Consider the following 19,858-nt stretch of genomic DNA (forward strand, 5'->3'; position numbering starts at 1 on the left):
GACCCAGACAGTCGTGATTGACACTCACACTAACTCTCCAGTGGGAGAACTACTACTGGAACTCAAACCAAGCAACTAAACCAAAACTAAAGCATTTAAGTTACGGAAGCAAGTTAAATAGCTAAAGACTGAAGTTCCCATAAACTTCCAAAAGATCTAACAACTAAACAATGCGGAAAAATACACCTAGTACCTGAAAGCCAATGTACCAAAACATCTAACAATGAACCAAAAGTCAAAACAAGAAGGGATACCTCCCCAAATTAATGAACTAATTAACTAACTAGAAAGTCTAAGTCTGAAATGTGGACATAGACAGAAAGAGAACTCATGGCAGCCTGAAGAACTGGTCCACCCTTGAATTCGAACGACGATCACTGATTTTCTAAGCGAGGTCTATTAATAGCCGTTTCATTGACGCTTGAAGACGCCCTGTATTCAACAAAGAAAGAGCAAGTGCAGTATCAGTACACAACCACAGTGTACTGGTAAGATTACGCAACTATCCCACTAAGTGTAACATACCTAAATCAATACAACAATAATCACATGCATATATCGAACATAAATATTATCAACATTTACGAACAACGAACAACTTCAGATTTTTCAAGACACACAATTATCACAAGTCATTGGTCCTCTCATGGAACCCAAACCCAAACGGTTAGTATACCGGAACGTGGTACCCGATCCCATGTTTATGCTCAAAAGTGGCAACCGATCTCATAATTATGTCGAAACATGGCAACTGATCCAAGTTAGTGTCTCGGAACGCAACACCCAATCCATTCAACATGTCACAATCACAATCACAAGTACATTCTCATAATCATACAATCAAGTCATGATTCAATGCGATTCATCAATCATATATCCTCATTTACAACAAGTGTGATCAATAATGCAACATCCACCTACATACATGTATCATAATGAAGCAAGACAAACATACATCACACAATCATAGAATCACAACTATCACATACCTCGAAACAAACTTGAAACCCTAAGACACTTGATTCTTCCCTTTCCAGATTCATTACGCTTGTTCTTGGTCTACAAACAACAATATAACATGGGAATCAATAAACGATCACCAACTACCGGGATTACCAACAAGTCTATAAACCCTAGATCATACACATGATCCCAACTAGCCAAATTAGGGTTGTTTCCACCATAGATTCTAGATAACCCCCCAATCTATAATTACCTATTAGAATACGTTCTACGGATCGAAAATGGATTCAGGGAGTTAAAATATTACCTTTAGCCTCAAGAATGGTGAAAAACCGTCAAGAAAAGACCTGGGTTCGTTCCTTAGCTCTCAAATTCAAAAATTGCAGAATAAAATGTTTTTGGGATTTATTTACGACTTTAAGTCATGTCTGTCCCGCCACAGGGGTCCTCACCCCGCTACAGCGGCCCCGCCCTGGGTACCAAAATCACCGCCAAAGCGGCTTGCACAAAACAGTGAGCTATTTTAATAATTCCAAGACCCCATTTCACAACCCACCTTCAACCAACAACACTCATAAACTATCCGCTCACGCCAAGATCAGTTTTAGGAGTTCTACTCACCCGAATTCAATTTCGTAAAGTCGTACGAGTTCCTTAACGTGTTAGCTATCAACTCATGTGATCAAAATCATATTTAAACCACCCAATTGCTACCAGATTTCCCTAAACCTTACGAACTCCAATTTCGTCCAAATCTGGACTAGGTTGGGAAATCCCAAGTTACTACGAAAAAGTTTTTCGTCCCCAAATTTTTCCTCGTTGACTTTTCTATAATGACGGAACCTAGTCGTTACAATAGATACCAATTTAACCATTGCTCGTCCCCGAGTGACAAACTTAGGAAAAATAGGCTAAGGAAAGAATGATGTAGTACCTGAATGGACGAACAATTGGGGATACTTGTCTCGCCTATCCCTCTTGGTTTCCCAAGTAGTTTCCTCAACTGGACGATGCTTCCATTGAACTTTCATGCACTTGATCTCCTTGGTCCTCAGCTTACACGCATTCAACTGGGTATGAAGATTTAAGTCTTGATACAGGCCAAAATTGAAGAATCCAAGAGACCCAAACCCAAATCTTGAAGATGAAACCCTTTGGATCTTCAAGTCTTCAAAACCCCTCTCAAACTTAGAGCAAAAGTATCAAAAAGTACTATTCTATATGAAAATTATAATAATTGTTCGACTATTAAAACTACAACTCTAACTAGTATTTATAGTTTTCAAAGATTTGTGTTGCAGCGGATCATTCGGCGATTCACCTTTTGGTGTAGTTCATCGCCGTCTTGCACCATTCTTCGGCATCTTCATGCTCTAGATCATTGGGCGACATGGTACTGCTTTGCGGAACTTCTCAGCGATGCGTCGACTGCTCCCTTTTTGTGCCGACTTGATCCTTTCTTTCAGGGCTCAGAACACTGGAACAAAAGGCCAAGTAAGACCCTTCGGTGACTCGCCAATTGGACTCGGCGATCCTCGGGCCTTCATTTCTTCATTCTTTTCAGCCTTTTCGTTCCTTTTTGCGACGTAGTGTCCATGCTTTCCTTCAAACTTCAAATACCTGAAACTTAAGGGTTTTCATCAGATATTGAGATAAAATAAGCATTTGAGGACACAATTTCTATTAAAACATAGCCTTAAATGAGTCCAATTTATGGACTCATCAATATCCCCAACTTAAACTTTTGCTTGTCCTTAAGCAAACTCAAGTTCAGCCGTTCAAAAAGGGTGTGTCAAACAGTGCTACAAAAGACTCAATCATGAATGCACACAACAAGACTCAATTTACTTATGCAATGATCAATTGTGTACTCAAAGATTCAAGTTGTGACACACCATTACCAAAAATTCTCAAGCTCACAATACTTGCTTCAAATGCAAGTTCAAGCTCAATAAAAGCCTTTGAATGCCCTCACACAAATGATGATTCCATTTTCACATGCAAAGGTATAATCAATTTAAAGTTCAGGAATCAGATACAACGCTCACACTCACAAAGAGGAACACAATGCATGCTTTTACCCATAGGTTTGCCCGTATTTTTCAATCAATAATTGTTTTGACTTTCTCAAGATAACAAAGGTCTTAACAAGGCTTGTAACGGGGTTGAGTGTAAAGGTATGATCATTTAGGCTCAGTGACTTTTATCCTCATTAAATGTTGTGCTCACAACACTTTCTTTCCTCTTCCTTCATCATTCTCTTTAGTGCTCATAAGTTATCCTATTATTCTCTTTCCATGAATTGTTTGGGAACCCCATTTCTTTTGTACTTTATTCCACAACTTTCTTTTTCATTTTTTTTCTTCTTCTTTCTCTTTTCTCTTTTTTTTTTTTATGGAGGGGTTCCATTTTTCTTAAAACCATGGGTAAGAGGAGACTTTCCTTGCAATTCTTGACTTGCCCTTATCTTTTAACCATACCCCCAACTTAGGCTTTTGGCCTAAGTTGGTTATTCAATTAACCACAATTCAAGAGGATTATAGGTAATGGATTAAGAAAGGTCTTGTTTTCATCAAGTTTCTTCCAAAGAAGTGTAAGTCTCAAAGGGTGTTCAAGAGAGAATCACACGCTCACAAGGTAGGTCATAAAAGAGTTATATGTCAAATTGGTTCACACTCTTCGAAGTTACCTAAGATCATGAAAGTCTTACTTAGTCGATCAAATTAACGGGGCAAATTCTAGGTGTTGTCATGCATGGTTCCAGGTAAGCTTATCACACAAGGCATCGACACTTAAGTCAAACAAGACTCCACACTTTCGCTAGTGTACGGTCATCACAAGAGAATTGATTTGATAAATGGCTAATCACAACGAGATGCAAAGAGTTCACATATTGTCTATGCAACTTCATTTGGCCTCATCGTAGTCGTACATCATGTTCGTTCGATCGTAAGCACTATTGAAGTCATCAGTATTGATCGAAATTGAGACTCAAATTTTCCAAGGAACAGCCACATTCAACACACAAGAGGTGGAAAATTTTTTTGAATGGGTCAAAATCATTTTTCAATTAAAACAAAAATGAGTCATAAGCTCAAACATCCACAAAAACACAGTATTTACGCAATTTTAAACAGAATAACCCAAAATATATTGACAAAACACGAATAGGAGTAGCACACAAAAATGAGCCTCACCCCACCATAAATAAAAGCGTTTGTCCTCAAATGAAAATGAAAGTATCCAAAAGTAAAAATATAGTAAGAGAGAGGGAGGTAAAGAGGGATCATGTCTACACAGTCACTCCATCTGTCAGGGCCTCAGTGCCCGGAGTGACCTCAGAAAACCGCTTCACCAAGGTCTGTTGATTGTGAGTATGCCAAAAAGTCGTGCACCGCTCTACAAAACTCCCTAGCCCATGGAGAAGTATTCAGGCCTAGGGTGATGGTTTTACTGGCAGGAGTGGGCCCTCTTGCCCTTGCCTTTCCCAGTAGTTCTGGATAGTTTCTAAGCTTTTCCTTTTGACGTAACCGCATCTTCCTTTATTGAAATTCATTTGGACTTCTCTTGAGCTGGCATTATTCTTTTAGCAGCTTTAGGTTTGGTCATATCTGTAAAATCTCAAAGAGAAGTTAGAGAAATATTTGATAAAAGCACTGATAAACTTCGCCGACTCTTTCGGCGAGTCGCCGATATCATTCGGCGATCTAGAATTAGTCTGCTGAAAGCTATAGTGCACATAGATTCAGGAGAGTTGACAAGGGTGAAGCGAGACTTTCGATGAGTCGCCGAAAGTCTTTGGCGACCTTCAACTTCTCACCAAAAGTTATAGAATTAACAACACATTTATCACTAAATTAAAGGCGAGATGGGGACTTTAGGCGAACTGATGAGTGGTTCAACGAGCTCGCCTTGCTCGCCAAATGGCTCAACGTACCTATTTTCAACCCATCTTCTCGAATTCATCCCCACAACCCCCGGAAGCAAAATAAAAGTATGCAATAGCCAAATTAAGCTCAGACCCAGAGACACTTATGCATAACTCAGGATTTTTCATCCAGATTAAGGCATACAATCACTGGAATTCAACAGTCATAACTACTCGAGCAAGATTGTCAAATTAAAGCATGTGTGTAACCAATCTAGTCCTATCTGGTAGGGTCATAATTCTTTCAACAAGATCTGGTAATTGCAAATGGGCATAAATTTTAATGAAATGAATTTAGGGCATAGAAAACTGACCTTTTATGCTGACTACGAAATGATTGTAACGCTAGGTAGCAAGGTAATCCAATTCTGAGCATAAATCAACCAAAATACAATAGAGATGCAACACTGTGGAAAGTAAAACTAGATGTGAGTTTGTAAAGTTTGAAAATGAGGGAGAGCGTAGGATATTGAAACTTTTAAACCTTTGGCTTGAAAAATCGTCTAGTTCTTGCCCACTCGGCGACATTAGTCGTGAGTACCGAACCATTCGGCATCGCGCCAAGTAATCACCTTCCTCGCCGAGTTTTACAGAATCCCCCATTTAATGTATGGATCCAAATGGCGATACAAATTGGGGTTGTCGAGCTGATTGGCGACTCGCCAATCATTTCTTTGGGACCGCCGAGTTTTACAGACCCCAAACCCAAGGAGGGTTGGATCAAACAGTTGTATGAGTCGGGTCGCTTAATACTTTGGTGACTCGCCAACCGATTTTTCCCTCGCCAATATCTTTCTTTCCAAATGCTTCCCACCCTTCTTCCTGCACAATTAACACACCATTATTTTATCAAATCAACATAAAGCAATAAAGGGTTTGGGTTTCCTCCCAAATAGCGCCTTAGCTAACGTCGTGGCACGACGTAAGTTAACACCTAAACTTCACTTTTGGGGTTAGCCAAAACATCACTTGGCGACCCCCTGTTTTGTGCCGGATAGAGGTGAGGCATCATATGACCCGTAAGGTTCTCGAGTAGCTGAATGGATCTGGAATGAGAACCTATTATCTATTTCATCAATTTGATGTTCTCTTTCACTTCTTCCAGTACCCTATCATGCTCACTTACCTTGTTGAGAATGATTGAGAGCCTTTCCTCAACACGTTTACCCTCATTCTCCTTGGTCTTTCTTCGCTCATGAGGGGGGACGTATTTGTCCTTCCTTTTGCATTGGACTTCAATCTCCAGTATCTTTTTGGCCAATTCATCCATCTGAGTCATCAGTGCGGCCAGCATGAAGTCCTTCTCTACTTCTTGGTTTGCTTCAGCCATGTGATCAAGCAGGTGGGTTGCTATCGCATAGGGCTGATGTGTAATACCACCCAGAATGAGTCGGTCAGCCAATGCTTTGTTTCTTGGACCAAGACCTCTATAGAAGCAGTCCAGGAGGACTATATCGGGAATTTCATGAGTGGGGCATCGAATCAGAAGTGATTTAAACCTTACCCATACCTCATGAATCCGTTCATCTTCCAATTGTTTGAAAGTTAGAATACGATCCCTGAACATCATTACTTCTAATGAAGGAAACTCCATTTGCTCACGAGTACTGCTTGACATACTCATCTCCTCTGTTTCAAAGCTCAAACAAGCAAAAATACAAAACTAAAAATTAGGAAAGTAAAACTACAACTAAGGAGAACAAAAATTCTACTAATCTAAGAATTCTAAAATAACAACACTCCCCAGTAGCGGTGCCATTTTGATGCATGTGTAATCAAGACACAACTTCTGATGCTAGTGTCTACGATCGTACAATAGTTTAGTAACCCAACCAAGGGTTGGGATCGTTCCCAAGAGAGTGGTTTTGAGAATTAATAGAAAAATAAAATTTTGTTCTAACTAGTCGTAGCTAAAGACATTAACGATTAAAAATATTGTACATTAAAAGGGGACACAAGAGTGTCAATTAACAATGGGATTTTGTCACTAATGAGTAAAAACAGCAAAATAAACAAGGATTTCTAAATACTAAGAGGGGATCCTTGGGATGTGCCGGGAATATGGGTTAAGCTAGATTATTAGGTACATGCTTTCGATAGAAGATTCATAGAATAATTGTGACTAGGCTAAACTTTAAGGGGGATAAGCTTTCTCTCAAGCAACTTGCCCCGTTTCAAATGCGTTCCTCTCGGACACCCACTTGCCGCATAAAGACCAGCCTCCTCCTTAACCCACTCACTCTCTCGAGCTGAATGTGTGGACATGGGACTAGGGTTCACTCTCTCGAGTTGAACCTCATGTCGACCCACTCACACTGGCCATCAATTTAGTAGTTTTTGTTTTACGACCTCTCTCTCGAGCAAGTTAAAAACACATAAATAAACTTGTATTTGCAACTACAAATTCATTAAATTCATCCACAACTACTAAATGAAATCACAATTAAACTATGATTAAACTATCAGTAAGCAAGACTCAACAATTATCTTAACCCATATTTGTTAAATCACACCCCAAAAATTGGGGGTTTTAGCCACACATGTATAAGAGATAGAAATTTATACCAAATTGAGCTCGCATTCAACTGGGTATGAAGATTTAAGTCTTGAAAAACCTCTCAAACTTGGTTCAAAAATATCAAAAAGTACTATTCTATATGAAAATTATAATAATTGTTCGACTATTAAAACTACAACTCTAACTAGTATTTTAGTTTTCACAGATTAGTGGTGCAGCGAATCATTCGGCGTCGTTAGTCGAAATCACCGATCAACTCGGCGATTCACCTTTTAGTATAGTTCATCGCCGTCTTGCACCATCCTTCAGCATCTTCGTGCTCTGGATCATTGGGCAACATGGTACTGCTTCGAGGAACTTCTCGGCGATGCGCCGACTGCTCCCTTTTTCCGCCGACTTGATTATTTCCTTCAGGGCTAACCACACTGGAACAAAAGGTGAACTAACACCCTTTGGCGACTCGCCAAGCGGACTCGGCGATTGATCATGCCTTTATTTCTTCGTTCTTTTCAGCATTTTCGTTCCTTTTTGTGACGTAGTGTCCATGTTTTCCTTCAAACTTGAAATACCTGAAACTTAAGGGTTTTCATTAGATATTGAGATAAAATAAGCATTTGAGGACACAATTTCTATTAGAACATAGCCCTAAATGAGTCCAATTGGTGGACTCATCAAGATCCACCTTGATTTAGATGAAATTTGACGAAAGTCCACAAACGCCTCTCTATCTCGACTCACGTGGTTGGTAGATCCTGAGTCTACAACCTACATAGGATAAGGATTCAGTTAGTAAATAAGTTCTAGAAACATATGTAGCACTTAGAAATGCGTTTAGAAATACTACCTTTTTGGGCTCGGTACATGCCCGAGCAAAATACCCAAATACTTGACAATTGTAGCACTTTATTTTACTCTTGTCTCTCTTCTTGAAGAACCGTTTTTCTTTTTTGGAATTTGACTTCTTATTTTTGTTAGAGGGCTCTTCTCCGTCTCTTTTTCTTTCCCATTTCTTTTCCAATTATTCTTGCGCTTGAAGCCTGAAGATTTTGTACCACTCGACTCTGCCACAGAGGCATTAGAAACAGCTTTAGCAGCACCAAGCCGCTCATCTTCAAGTTCAATATGACTGGCAACATCAGAAAAAAGTTTTGATGCTATCATTATGGATCAAGTTAACCTTCAAATGTTCCCAATTATAGGGAAAAGAAGAAATCACTACATGAACTTGTTGCTCATCTGAGAGAACATGGCCAACACTCTTGTGTTGAACTATCATGTCTGACATCACCCTAAGGTGCTGTTTGATATTCTGATCATGACGCTTTTTGTAAGTGTCAAATTTGATAGTTAACTGTCGGAGACGGGTTACTAACGTAGTCCCATACGTTCCTTACATATGTGCCCACATAGCATGAGCAGTAGAGAATTCCTCACATTCATGTATGAGGTCATCAACCACAAACTAATTATTATTCCATGTGTAGTGGAATTAACTTTTTCCAAGAATTGTAAGCTTCAAGATCCCTTATGTGTTGTGCAGAATTACCCTCTTCTGGTTGATTCAAAACATGGTTTATACCTTCTAGAGCATTTTGCTCTTTCTGTGCATACCATATTTTTCGACTTCGGATGTCATAATTATCACCGTTTAGTTTTTCACCTTTATTTAAGTCAACAATGATACTTTTGATGTCATGTCTGTTATTGAGATATAATAAGGCAAGAATTTTTATGCAATTATGCATGCGACATACACATTCAAGCAAATCAATACTCATTAAGGTTTCATATTTAATGTAAAATAAAAAAATACACGCATGCATCCAATCATCATCTACAAACTAAATATTTAACCAAAATTCAAATCTAATTTATGTGTATACTAATATTGTGAAGACTTTAATAATAAAAAAATTTAAGTCTAATAACATAAATAGAGGAAAAACAAACTACATAATTCATATATTGAAAAACAAATAAGCAATAACAAATTTCAAGTCATTCAAAGACAAATTCTCCCACAAGTCTCCAAGACAATAAATATACACCCTAAAAGGCTGACTGGGGCAAATTTCATGATGAGCATCAGTTAATCTACTACCCGAAGGTTCACAGAGAGCGTCTGTTATATAAGCTAAGACTCTTCAATCTGAAATTTCCTTATAATTAGCTAGTTCAGTCCATTTTATTTTAAAAAAAGTGAATAAAATCACGGGATGAAATATAAGGGGACATCTTCAAAGACTCAAACTCTTTAAATTTTTTATCTTTTTTTCTTCGAATGACCCTTTGGTGCCTCAACAGATCTTGTGTCACCCCTGGGACACCAATCTGTATGATTTCACTCCTTCAGAAATATGTCTTACGGCGACTTGCTCTTCTACCTTGTCCATTTTCTCAACTTTGAGAACTCCACTTGGGGTAATTTGAGCATGTTCTCGTTCAGCCATATCTGAAATGAAAATTAACAAAACATAAATATGATTAATACCATTTGATGCGACAGCGTATTTCACAAATTTCTTATAGAAGACAAAGAACTGTTTAAGGAACATAAGGAATAAGCAAATTATCAAGACCAATTTTAATAGACATAATTAAAATCATAATCTAATAAAAATAATTTGTCACTATTCTTTATTAAATAAATAAGATAATTTAAGGCCTTAAATAATTAAGTTTTAAAGTCAACCATGATCAAATTCGACCACTTGAATAATCTATATTAAAGTAAATAAAGTAAGTACTTTATTAACATAAAGAGGTACTACACATTCATTGTCCTTTTTTTCTTCATAAAAACCATAGTACTTCATGATTCACAAGGAAAAAAGTACAAGTACTTTATTAAAATAAAATAGGAGTATACTTTATTGAAAAATAGTGGGACTATTTTATTTTATTTTCTTCTTAATACTAAAAAAAAGGAAAAAAAAAATAAAGAGTCCACCTTTCTTGGGATAGAAAAGGAAAAAACAAAAAAATAAAGTGTCCACTTCTTCTTCACCCAAAAAATAGAGAAGCGAAAATAAAAAAAAAAACATACTCAGTATCAAAGTTATCCCTAACATGTGAAAACAAAATAAATCTCTGCAATCTACAACCATCAATATCAACTTATCAAGGGTTGATCAAACTTATTTAGATTTTTTCGATAGTTTGCAAAAAATGAAGAAACGAAAAAAAAAAATTGAAGCAATGAACCATGCTCTGATATCATTGTTTAACTTTCATAATAGGAATGAGATTTGTGTACCTGTTATTGACAACGGAAGATCAACGAAAATTCTTTTCTTTGAAGAATTGCCCCAAGCCTTAACTTGAATCTCAAGGAAACAAGGTAAGTGATTCACAAACTAAATGTCTCTTTTGTTGGATGTCTTTAATTTAAGAAGAATATTGTTTTTCTATTTTTCTCTTTTGTAAAGAGCGTAAAGTCTCTCTTTTAAAAATAAAATATTGTGTACATTGAAGCAGTTACTATGTAACGGTTAAATTAGCATTTATCCCTCTTTTTTTTTTTTTTTTTTACAGATAACAACTTCGGATCGGATCGAATTGGATCGATCCACGACCCAAAACTTACCGTCAGACAAAATTTCACAAGCTATTGGATGACATGGAACAAGTTGAGTCTAACCTTAAATTTGTACATTTCAAGGATAGTTGGAAGCATATTCACTATATTTGTTTTTCCTCATTGGCTTACTTTGTGGGAAGTTCAACTAGAATTGTCCATTTAGACAAATGATTTTATGGGAAAAGGCTTAAGGATAATGTGCAAATGCCTAGGCATAACAATATGTCATGGATAAGAAATTCTGGGCTGCAAGATGGGAAGCATGTTGCTTTAACTATGCTTCAAACTTTGGTGGAGGTCTTCCATAGTGTTGGATATGGATTACACCTTAGTTTGCCTCTGTCTTGTGTTCTCCCTATGTTAAGTCGGAGTGTGAGTGCGTATCATGCAAATTATGAGACTCTTGGAGAACTTAATCATGTCAATAATGGTATCATTGCAGCCTTTAATATGATTTCCGTTCCAAGGATATTGTGGCCTATGGGACATTTAGAGAAACTACAAGTTTTTTCTTATCACAGCCATGTCCAACGTGAAGTGAACTATGCTGCCACACTAAACAAAGCTTGGAATGAAGCTCTTGAATTTTCTCACAAGGGACTTGCTGGTGCTTGTCATCAAATGCACTTCATCCATCTTGAAGTCAATGTAACTACACCTAGATTACCAATGCTTTTGTTGGCAAGATTTCTTGACTTGAACCTTGAGGACAAAGTTCTTATTGAGGACGGGAGTATTGTTATGAATCAGCCCCAGCCCAATAACAATACTAACAAATATATCACACAAATAGATATTAGGACAAGTAGGCCCAGTACAAGCAACATGGCCAGATCTTCACAAAGGATAATTTGGAATGCACACTGAGGGTATCGTGAAATAGAACACGACATCACTATCAGAGGGCATCGTGAGTTATGTGCAAAGGCACCATATGTGTTTCTCATCCCCATTTCTGAGTCTAAGCTTCCCATTCCCTTCTACTGTTTATCAATCCCTACTTCTTACGTTCAGTATTTCTAGCAATATTTCTGTTTGGACTTTTGCTAATTGAGTTGTTGCATTTAGTTTCTGGATTTTTAATTGAACTCTAGTCTTATTATAATAGTTGAGAAGTTGGTTACTATTACATTCAATTTGAGTTCATTACACCAAGCAAACAAAGCCTTCATTTAGATGCACCAAATTTCAACTTAATAAACACTCAAAAGTTAACAAAATGGCTAGCATATATACTTGAATACTTATAGGTGAATTACACTATGTATCTATATTAATGTATGTATATCTATCTTCATTAATTTAGTCTACACTTCATATCTTCCGGAGTATTGTATAATATCACTAGACTTTGCTTTCTTCCAAAGTACATGAACAAATTCACACTCAATAGACATGTATCTCAAAAACCAAGACACTCAATTAATACTCTAGTTAATAAACTATACGAAGAAGTTTAATATTTTAACAATATACTGGTGCTTTACGCTTTTTATCTCACGTGTCAATCTACTAACAGTAAAAAGTAGCATTATTTAATTTTGAATGAAATTACGTATCTCTCTTAATCTTAGCCCAAAATTTATTTTTTTTTTAAATAGAAAGACAAAATTCATTTGGGAATAGACGAAGTGATACAACATTTGTTATTATTTGATAAAATTAAATAATACCGCAATAGTTAGCGTTGTCAATTAATCTTTGAATGAAACCAAAAAAAAAAAAAAAAACAGTCCGGTGCAGTTAAGCGAACTCCATGTAAAAGGGGAGGGATCAGCCACAAGGCCTATTGTACATAGTCTTACCTTGCATTTTTGTCAGAGGCTATTTTTAAGGGTTGAACATGTTGTGACCTCCTCATCACATGACATCAACTTTACTGATTATCCAAAAGTAATAATTTTATTATTAATAAAGAAAAAGAAAAGAGGCTACTGAGAGGAATTACAACAATCAGCCCCATGAAATCAAAAAAAAAAAAAAATACAAAATATTAAATGCCATACATAAAACCAGCTCCATGAAACTTGTCTCTTGTTAATGCATCAATACGTTCAATTGTCTTAGCATCAAGATAGTTTTTATGATCTCCAACAACACCTTGTCTAAAGAAAGAATTGTAAGGAACTTGAAACCAACTAGGAAAATCCCCAGATTTGTTCACCTCATAACTACTAAGAATATCAAAGCTACAATTCTTCACTATCTCATCTACTTCCTCCTCATTCATAAACGGACACCCTAGAAACTCCGCCAATCTCTTCACATGAATTTTCGTGTCCTTCATTAGCTCTTCATAAGTTATCAAAAATATATTCTTTGGTTTCTCCAAGCTTGCCTTTCTGAATCCCATAACATGATCATAATAAGGTCCACCAGGAAATACTCCAGAACAAAATTTCTCTATAGCTTCTTCGAGATGCCATGGTCCATCTTGATCTGCATCCTTCCATTTATTCGTGAAATGCCACATTGATACCAACGTATCCTTAGGATTTCTTGTTATGTAAACAACTCGACAGTTAGATGAATGGAAAGTGTTACCTAGAAGCTGGTAAGGAATATGAGTCGAATATAGTCTTGTTGAATGAGATTCATCATGAGTAGTAATTGAAGATGATTGATGAGTTGTTCCAAACACTTGCACCTCAAGCGTAGGAACAAGGTCATGAGGATTATGCTTCACTAATGACTCTTTTGAAGATCGATTTACGATGGAAAAGACTAGAGATTTAAGCCATGTTGTACCAGTTTTTGGAAAGGAGGCTAAAATTACATCATTAGGAAGTGGTTTGAATTCATTAAGAACTCGAATGGTGCTTGGGAGAAATTTAGGAAGGAACCAGAAATCATTTATTTGACAGACATAGTTCTTTCCCCACCAATTTTCCTTTGGTAAGGACTCGTCATGGACAATTTCCAAGATGTTCAACATGAAGTTATACCGAGAGGGCTAGCTATATGTAATGAATAAAGATTAGGACTCACTCTCACAAAGCTTACATATATATACAGTGGCAACAAGTTAGGATTAATCCTCTTATGTATTCTAAAAATGAATTTTCCATTTCTACTTCAATTCTGACATATATAGTTTTTTTTTTATTATACTCTCAGAATTAATTAATTATTCTCTTTGTTCAACAATAGTTGTTCACTCTTGACTTGTCACACATCTTGAGAAACAATAAATAACAAAAGTAATATTACTATATTACCCTTTGAATATACTAAATTTAAGAGTAATGTTAAATGACCAGAAAAATTTGCCAGAAATGTAAAAGACTATAATATCCTTATTTCAATTTTTGCATTTATTTCCTCAATATTTTTCCCTCCAAACAAAAGTAACTTTTTTCTATTTCCCAAACTCCTTGAACTACTAAAACACAAACTATTTGGTTGCCAAGAAAAATGAAAAATGTTTTTGTGTATATATTTTTTGTATGTGTATAGTTCATTCGATTTATTTTTAAAAATAAATATTGTTCAGTTAATAAAAAAAAAATTGTTCGCTTTAGTTTTAAAAATATTTTTGTAATTTTATTTTTACCCTACAAATTATGTTCTACATATACATAACCTACACTCCCTCCTCTACCCCTCCCCCGAACTCAATTATGTTTATAAGGTACTAATGCATACCATTGAAAAGTTATTTTTTTCACTTAAAATAAATATTTTTGATGAAGAAGACAATTAAATTTTTCATTAATAATAACTACAAATGACTATCTTATCTACTTAAGATTATACTTAATTATTTTGTCATACAAATTTAGTAAAATATAGTAATTAAGCTTAGATTCAAAAAAAATTCAATTAATTTTTTCTTCAAATATAATCAACTAAATAGATCAGTCTATATAATGGATTTTTTTCAAAAGAAAAAAATAATGTTATTTTGGAAATTAGATATTTCTAAAAAATAATTAATGATAAGACGTTTATAACTATAAACTATGTCATGAATAAACCATTGATTTTTTATATTATAATCATTCCAAACAAGAATTAATATATATAGAAATTGGTGAAACTATTTCACTAATTTTAACCACGAATAAAAAATCCAATTACTCCAATAATATTATTTAAGAGAATGTTTAAAAAAAAAAAATCACTCAATACCTACTTATCAATTATAATACTTTAAAATAGATATACTTTATGTAGGATACTATATTAAATTACAATATGTTTAATGTATGTAAATAAAGTGTAACATAATTAGGATATACATTTTTGAAAAATTATTTTCATTTAATATAGAATTTTTTTTATCGAAGGAGACAACTAAATTCATGTTAATAATGTACATAAATATTTTTTTAAATATAATTTGAAAAACATTTCAATAACGATAATCAAAACTCAAAGTACTTTAGAATGATAGACATCGACACATTATTGAAATACGTAGTTTAATTTTTTTAAACATAATACTTAAATATGTAGTTTAATTATTTAAATATGTAGTTTTAAATACGTAGTTTAATTTTTTAAAACATAATAATTAAACATAATATTTAAATATGTAGTTTAATTTTTTTAAATAATAATTAATGAATATGCAAACTACAACATTAATGTGTAACTATCTTGGGTTGTTGTTTAATAGGATTGACACTTATGAACCATCTGATTTTTAGTATTTCTTTAATGTGTCGGTGTCTATTAATTCTAAAGTATATTGTGTTTTGACTTTTATTATTGAACTATTTTACATTATATTTAAAAAAAAAGTTATTTAAAATGTAATTTAAATAATTATTTAAATATGTAATTTAAATTTATTTATATAATATATACAATAAAATTACTTAATTTTAATAAATTCTTAATGAGTTTCAAACAAAATATTAATCTGAGAGAAAAAAAATAATAATAGTATTGTGACTACAGCTATGTATATTAATATTTAACGTATCATTTAATAACAAATATTTTTTATAAAACAGCAAATAATACTAATAAAGAAAAATATATATGTGATTGAAACTTTGATCTATTTCATGCTTAACAAATTTGTGTTGTCATTATCATTTGAGAACTATGAAGATGATTTTCTTTCAAATTTTAAAGTTTATATTGAAATCATAAAGAACTTTCTATTTCCTTTCGGTGTTATTATAATTTTTTAAAGAAGCACCTTCAACATTTTTATTCAAAAAATATTTGTATACGTCCCTAGTGCTAAAATAAATAAATAAATATTAATTTTAATGAGTCTTTATTTGTGTATGGTGTGATTCGTAGACGGTCGAGTATGATGGCAATCACATAATAGAGGAAACATGATGGTAATTTTAGTTTCTTCATATTTCGCTCACATACATTCTAAGTATAATCGGATAAAATATATTTTTATCATTTAAATTTTTTCTAGAAAATTGATGTGTAACAATAACTCCTTTAAATATATAAGAGTAATTATTTTGCAAATCCGGTCAATTTAAGTTTTTAAATTTTGATTATTATAGATATAAATTTTTAATATTTAAATTTAGATATAATTATCTTTTCACGATTGGAAATTATAAACTAAAATAGATAATCTACACTTTACTCCTCTTTTGTACTTTTTAAATTTTTATTTTTATTTTTATTATTAAGAATAAGAAATGGAAAATAAATAAACAAAAAAAGAATAAGTAAAAAGGAAGAAATTTTGAAATTGAGAAAGAGATATATTTTTTTATCTTCTTACTACTACCATCACATTTTTAAAAAAAAATTTAGATCTTGAAAATTTCAAGTGAAAAGGGTGGATGAGATTTATGTTTTTTTTGGTAAATTTTGTGGTTCATTTTTCCATGTTTAAATATGAAATTATCAATAATTAATCTCATTAATTATATTTAATGTATTCGAAATATAATTGAAGAATATATTCAATATTTAACTTAAAGGGCAAAAAAATGTCCAAAAACTAAGTAGTTTACAGTGTGAACAAGTCCTTTTATCATTCCAGTCAAATTATGGCCAGAAGGATTTTTCCTAAATTTAATGTTTTAAGAAATGTATGAGATGTTGAAGGTAAAACAAACACAAAACTGTAAATTATCTCTTAATTACTCCCTCGGTTATAAAAAATGACATACTTTTAATTTTTAGTCTCTATTTTAAAAAATGACCCCTTTTATTTTTTCGCAACACTTTAATTTAAATTGTTTACCTGACATATTTATGACCACGAAATTAAAGGGCATTTTAATATATTTGAAATAACTTTAATTTACGACCACAAATATCAAGTCAAACTAGATTAATTTTTTTAAATGGATGGAATACAATTTTTAAAGAACATGTAAAGTTGAAAGTGAACAAGTAAAATATAACGGAGAGAGAATATAATGTATCTTAAATATTTGATGTAATCCAATATTTGTTGGGTTTAGCAAGGTGTGAATGGGAAATAAAAAAGAGAAAATGGAAAGTGGAAGAACCAATGAAAGTGGGGGAACCAATTTTGGAGGGAAAATGAAAAGTCATCATTGCAAAAGTGCAAATGAAAGGTCATTTTTACCATATCGGTAGAAGAAAGGAAATTGCTGTCCTTATATTAGGAAACACTTCCTTTAGTTCTTAAAGGTTAAGAAGAAGGTGCCCCCTCGCGCCGTTGTCGCTCGCTTGGCCTCGGCCTCGGCCTCGGCTTCGGCTTCGGCTTCGGCTTCGGATTTGGATTTGGATTTGGCAAATGATGTGATTGATGGCGCAACTGAATTTATTTGAAATTCAAGTGTAACGGTAATCCTTCCGAAAAGTCGTTACTTTTCCCAAAGGATAGAATGTTCTGGAAAAAATGGGTCTGAACAGATTTTCTGAACAGACGCGTTCCTTGCTGCAAATGGCTATAAATAAGAGGTCTTTTTCGTTTTTTCAAACACTGAAAATTTTTCCTCTCTGCATACATTTTCTTACATAAATAAAATTGTCGATCGATTGTGTATGTGTGTACTCTTGTTGCTGTTCTTGAGTTCGCTGAAGTTATTGAAGTTTGAGGTACCGCTACTTCTTTAACAGGTTAATCCGTTTTATCTTGGGAGGAATTAATCTGCAACCTCGGGTACAGTGAGGGGATTAAATTTCTTAAGGAAACACAGTGGTTTCTGTGGACTCAGATTTAAAAATCATTCTGTCAATTTCATCTTTTTTCTGTTTCTGTATTTTTTACTAACCTGAATATAGGAGATAACAATCTTAAGAAATTTAATAGTTTCTGTATTTGAGGTTTCTGGAGATTAAAACCTTTATGGTTTTCTACTCTGTTTGAATTTTTAAAATTCATTCGGTTAACGATTAAAAGAACATAAAAACCTTATCGTTAAATCAGAAACAGTCTGTGTAAGGATTTAGTCTTTACTGGTAGTATTTCACATACTAAATTGTCTGCCATTTGTGACAGAAAAAATGACTAATTCAAGTCAAGTAAATGCTGGAACAGTAAGTGCTGCAACAACATCGGTTGCACACAATCGTTCAAATGCTGCCCTAGCACCGGCTGAGAAACCTGCAAAGTTTTCTAGAGTAGACTTCAAGAGATGGCAGCAAAAGATATTCTTCTATCTGATTACATTGAGTCTGCAGAGGTTCATTAATGAGAACGTTCCTGTTATGTCGGATGAAACTCCGCCTGAAGAACGATTCTTGGTAACAGAAGCATGGACACATTCTGATTTTTTGTGTAAAAATTATATTCTGAGTGGCCTGCAAGATGATCTGTACAATGTGTACAGTAATATGAAAACCTCAAAAGAACTCTGGGATGCTTTAGAAAAGAAGTACAAAACAGAGGATGCGGGAATGAAGAAGTTTATTGTGGCAAAGTTTCTGGACTATAAGATGATAGACAGTAAGATCGTCGTCACCCAAGTTCAAGAATTGCAGGTCATAATCCATGATCTCCTTGCTGAAGGTATAAATTTATTTAATACCTATGTTGGAAATATTAAGTTTATTCTTAATACTCACATAATCTTTAATGTAGGATTGGTTGTGAATGATGCGTTTCAAGTGGCTGCAATTATTGAGAAGTTACCTCCATTGTGGAAGGACTTCAAAAACTACTTGAAACACAAACGCAAGGAGATGACTGTTGAAGATCTCATGGTAAGGCTGAGAATCGAAGAGGATAACAAGGCCGCAGAAAAGTGATCGCGTGGTAATTCAGCAATATCTGGAGTAAATATTGTTAAAGAAGATCCCACAAAATTAAATAAAAGAAAGAAAGCATCTGGTCAAAAGAGCAATCCTCCTAAAAAGAAATTCAATGGAAGCTGCTTCAACTGTGGCAAACGTGGTCATAAGGCTACTGAATGTAGGGGTCCCAGGAAGGACAAGAAGAAGGATCAAGCAAATTTGGCTGAATCCAAAGGAGAGATGGACGATCTTTGTGCAATGCTTTCAGAATGCAACTTGGTTGGAAATCCAAGAGAATGGTTGATAGATTCTGGTGCCTCATGCCATGTTTGTGCCAACAAAGAATTATTTTCATCATATACTCCAGCACCTACAGACGAGAAGTTGTTTATGGAAAATTCCGCTATTGCAAAGGTGGAAGGAACTGGCAAGATCCTCTTAAAGATGACTTCAGGCAAGGTGGTGACTTTGAACAGGGTCTCGTATGTTCCGAAATTGCGAAAGAACCTAGTTTCTATACCAGTTCTGACTAAGAATGGATTCAAATGTGTATTTGTTTCTGATAAAGTTGTAGTAAGTAAGAATGAGATGTATGTAGGAAAAGGTTACCTCACTGAGGGCCTTTTTAAACTCAATGTAATTGCAGTTGATATGAATAAAGATTCTGCTTCTTCTTACTTGCTTGAGTCTAAATGTTTATGGCATGAACGTTTGGGACACGTTAATA

General features: G+C 34.3%; 1 protein-coding gene across 1 annotated transcript; it reads right to left on the reverse strand.

The window, feature by feature from the left end:
* Nucleotides 1-12,982: 12,982 nt before the first annotated feature.
* Nucleotides 12,983-13,924, reverse strand: LOC125856051 (cytosolic sulfotransferase 12-like). Its single transcript, XM_049535645.1, has one exon. The coding sequence runs from the start codon at nt 13,922-13,924 to the stop codon at nt 12,983-12,985; it is 942 nt and encodes a 313-aa protein (XP_049391602.1).
* Between the last annotated feature and the right edge of the window lie 5,934 nt (nt 13,925-19,858).

Source organism: Solanum stenotomum, chromosome 2 (genome assembly GCF_019186545.1).
Source record: "Solanum stenotomum isolate F172 chromosome 2, ASM1918654v1, whole genome shotgun sequence".
NCBI classification, from domain to species: Eukaryota; Viridiplantae; Streptophyta; class Magnoliopsida; order Solanales; family Solanaceae; genus Solanum; species Solanum stenotomum.

What these genes read in the sequence shown, in the direction of transcription:
- LOC125856051 (XM_049535645.1), bottom strand. Translation starts at nt 13,924, where the DNA reads ATGTTGAACATCTTGGAAATTGTCCATGACGAGTCCTTACCAAAGGAA.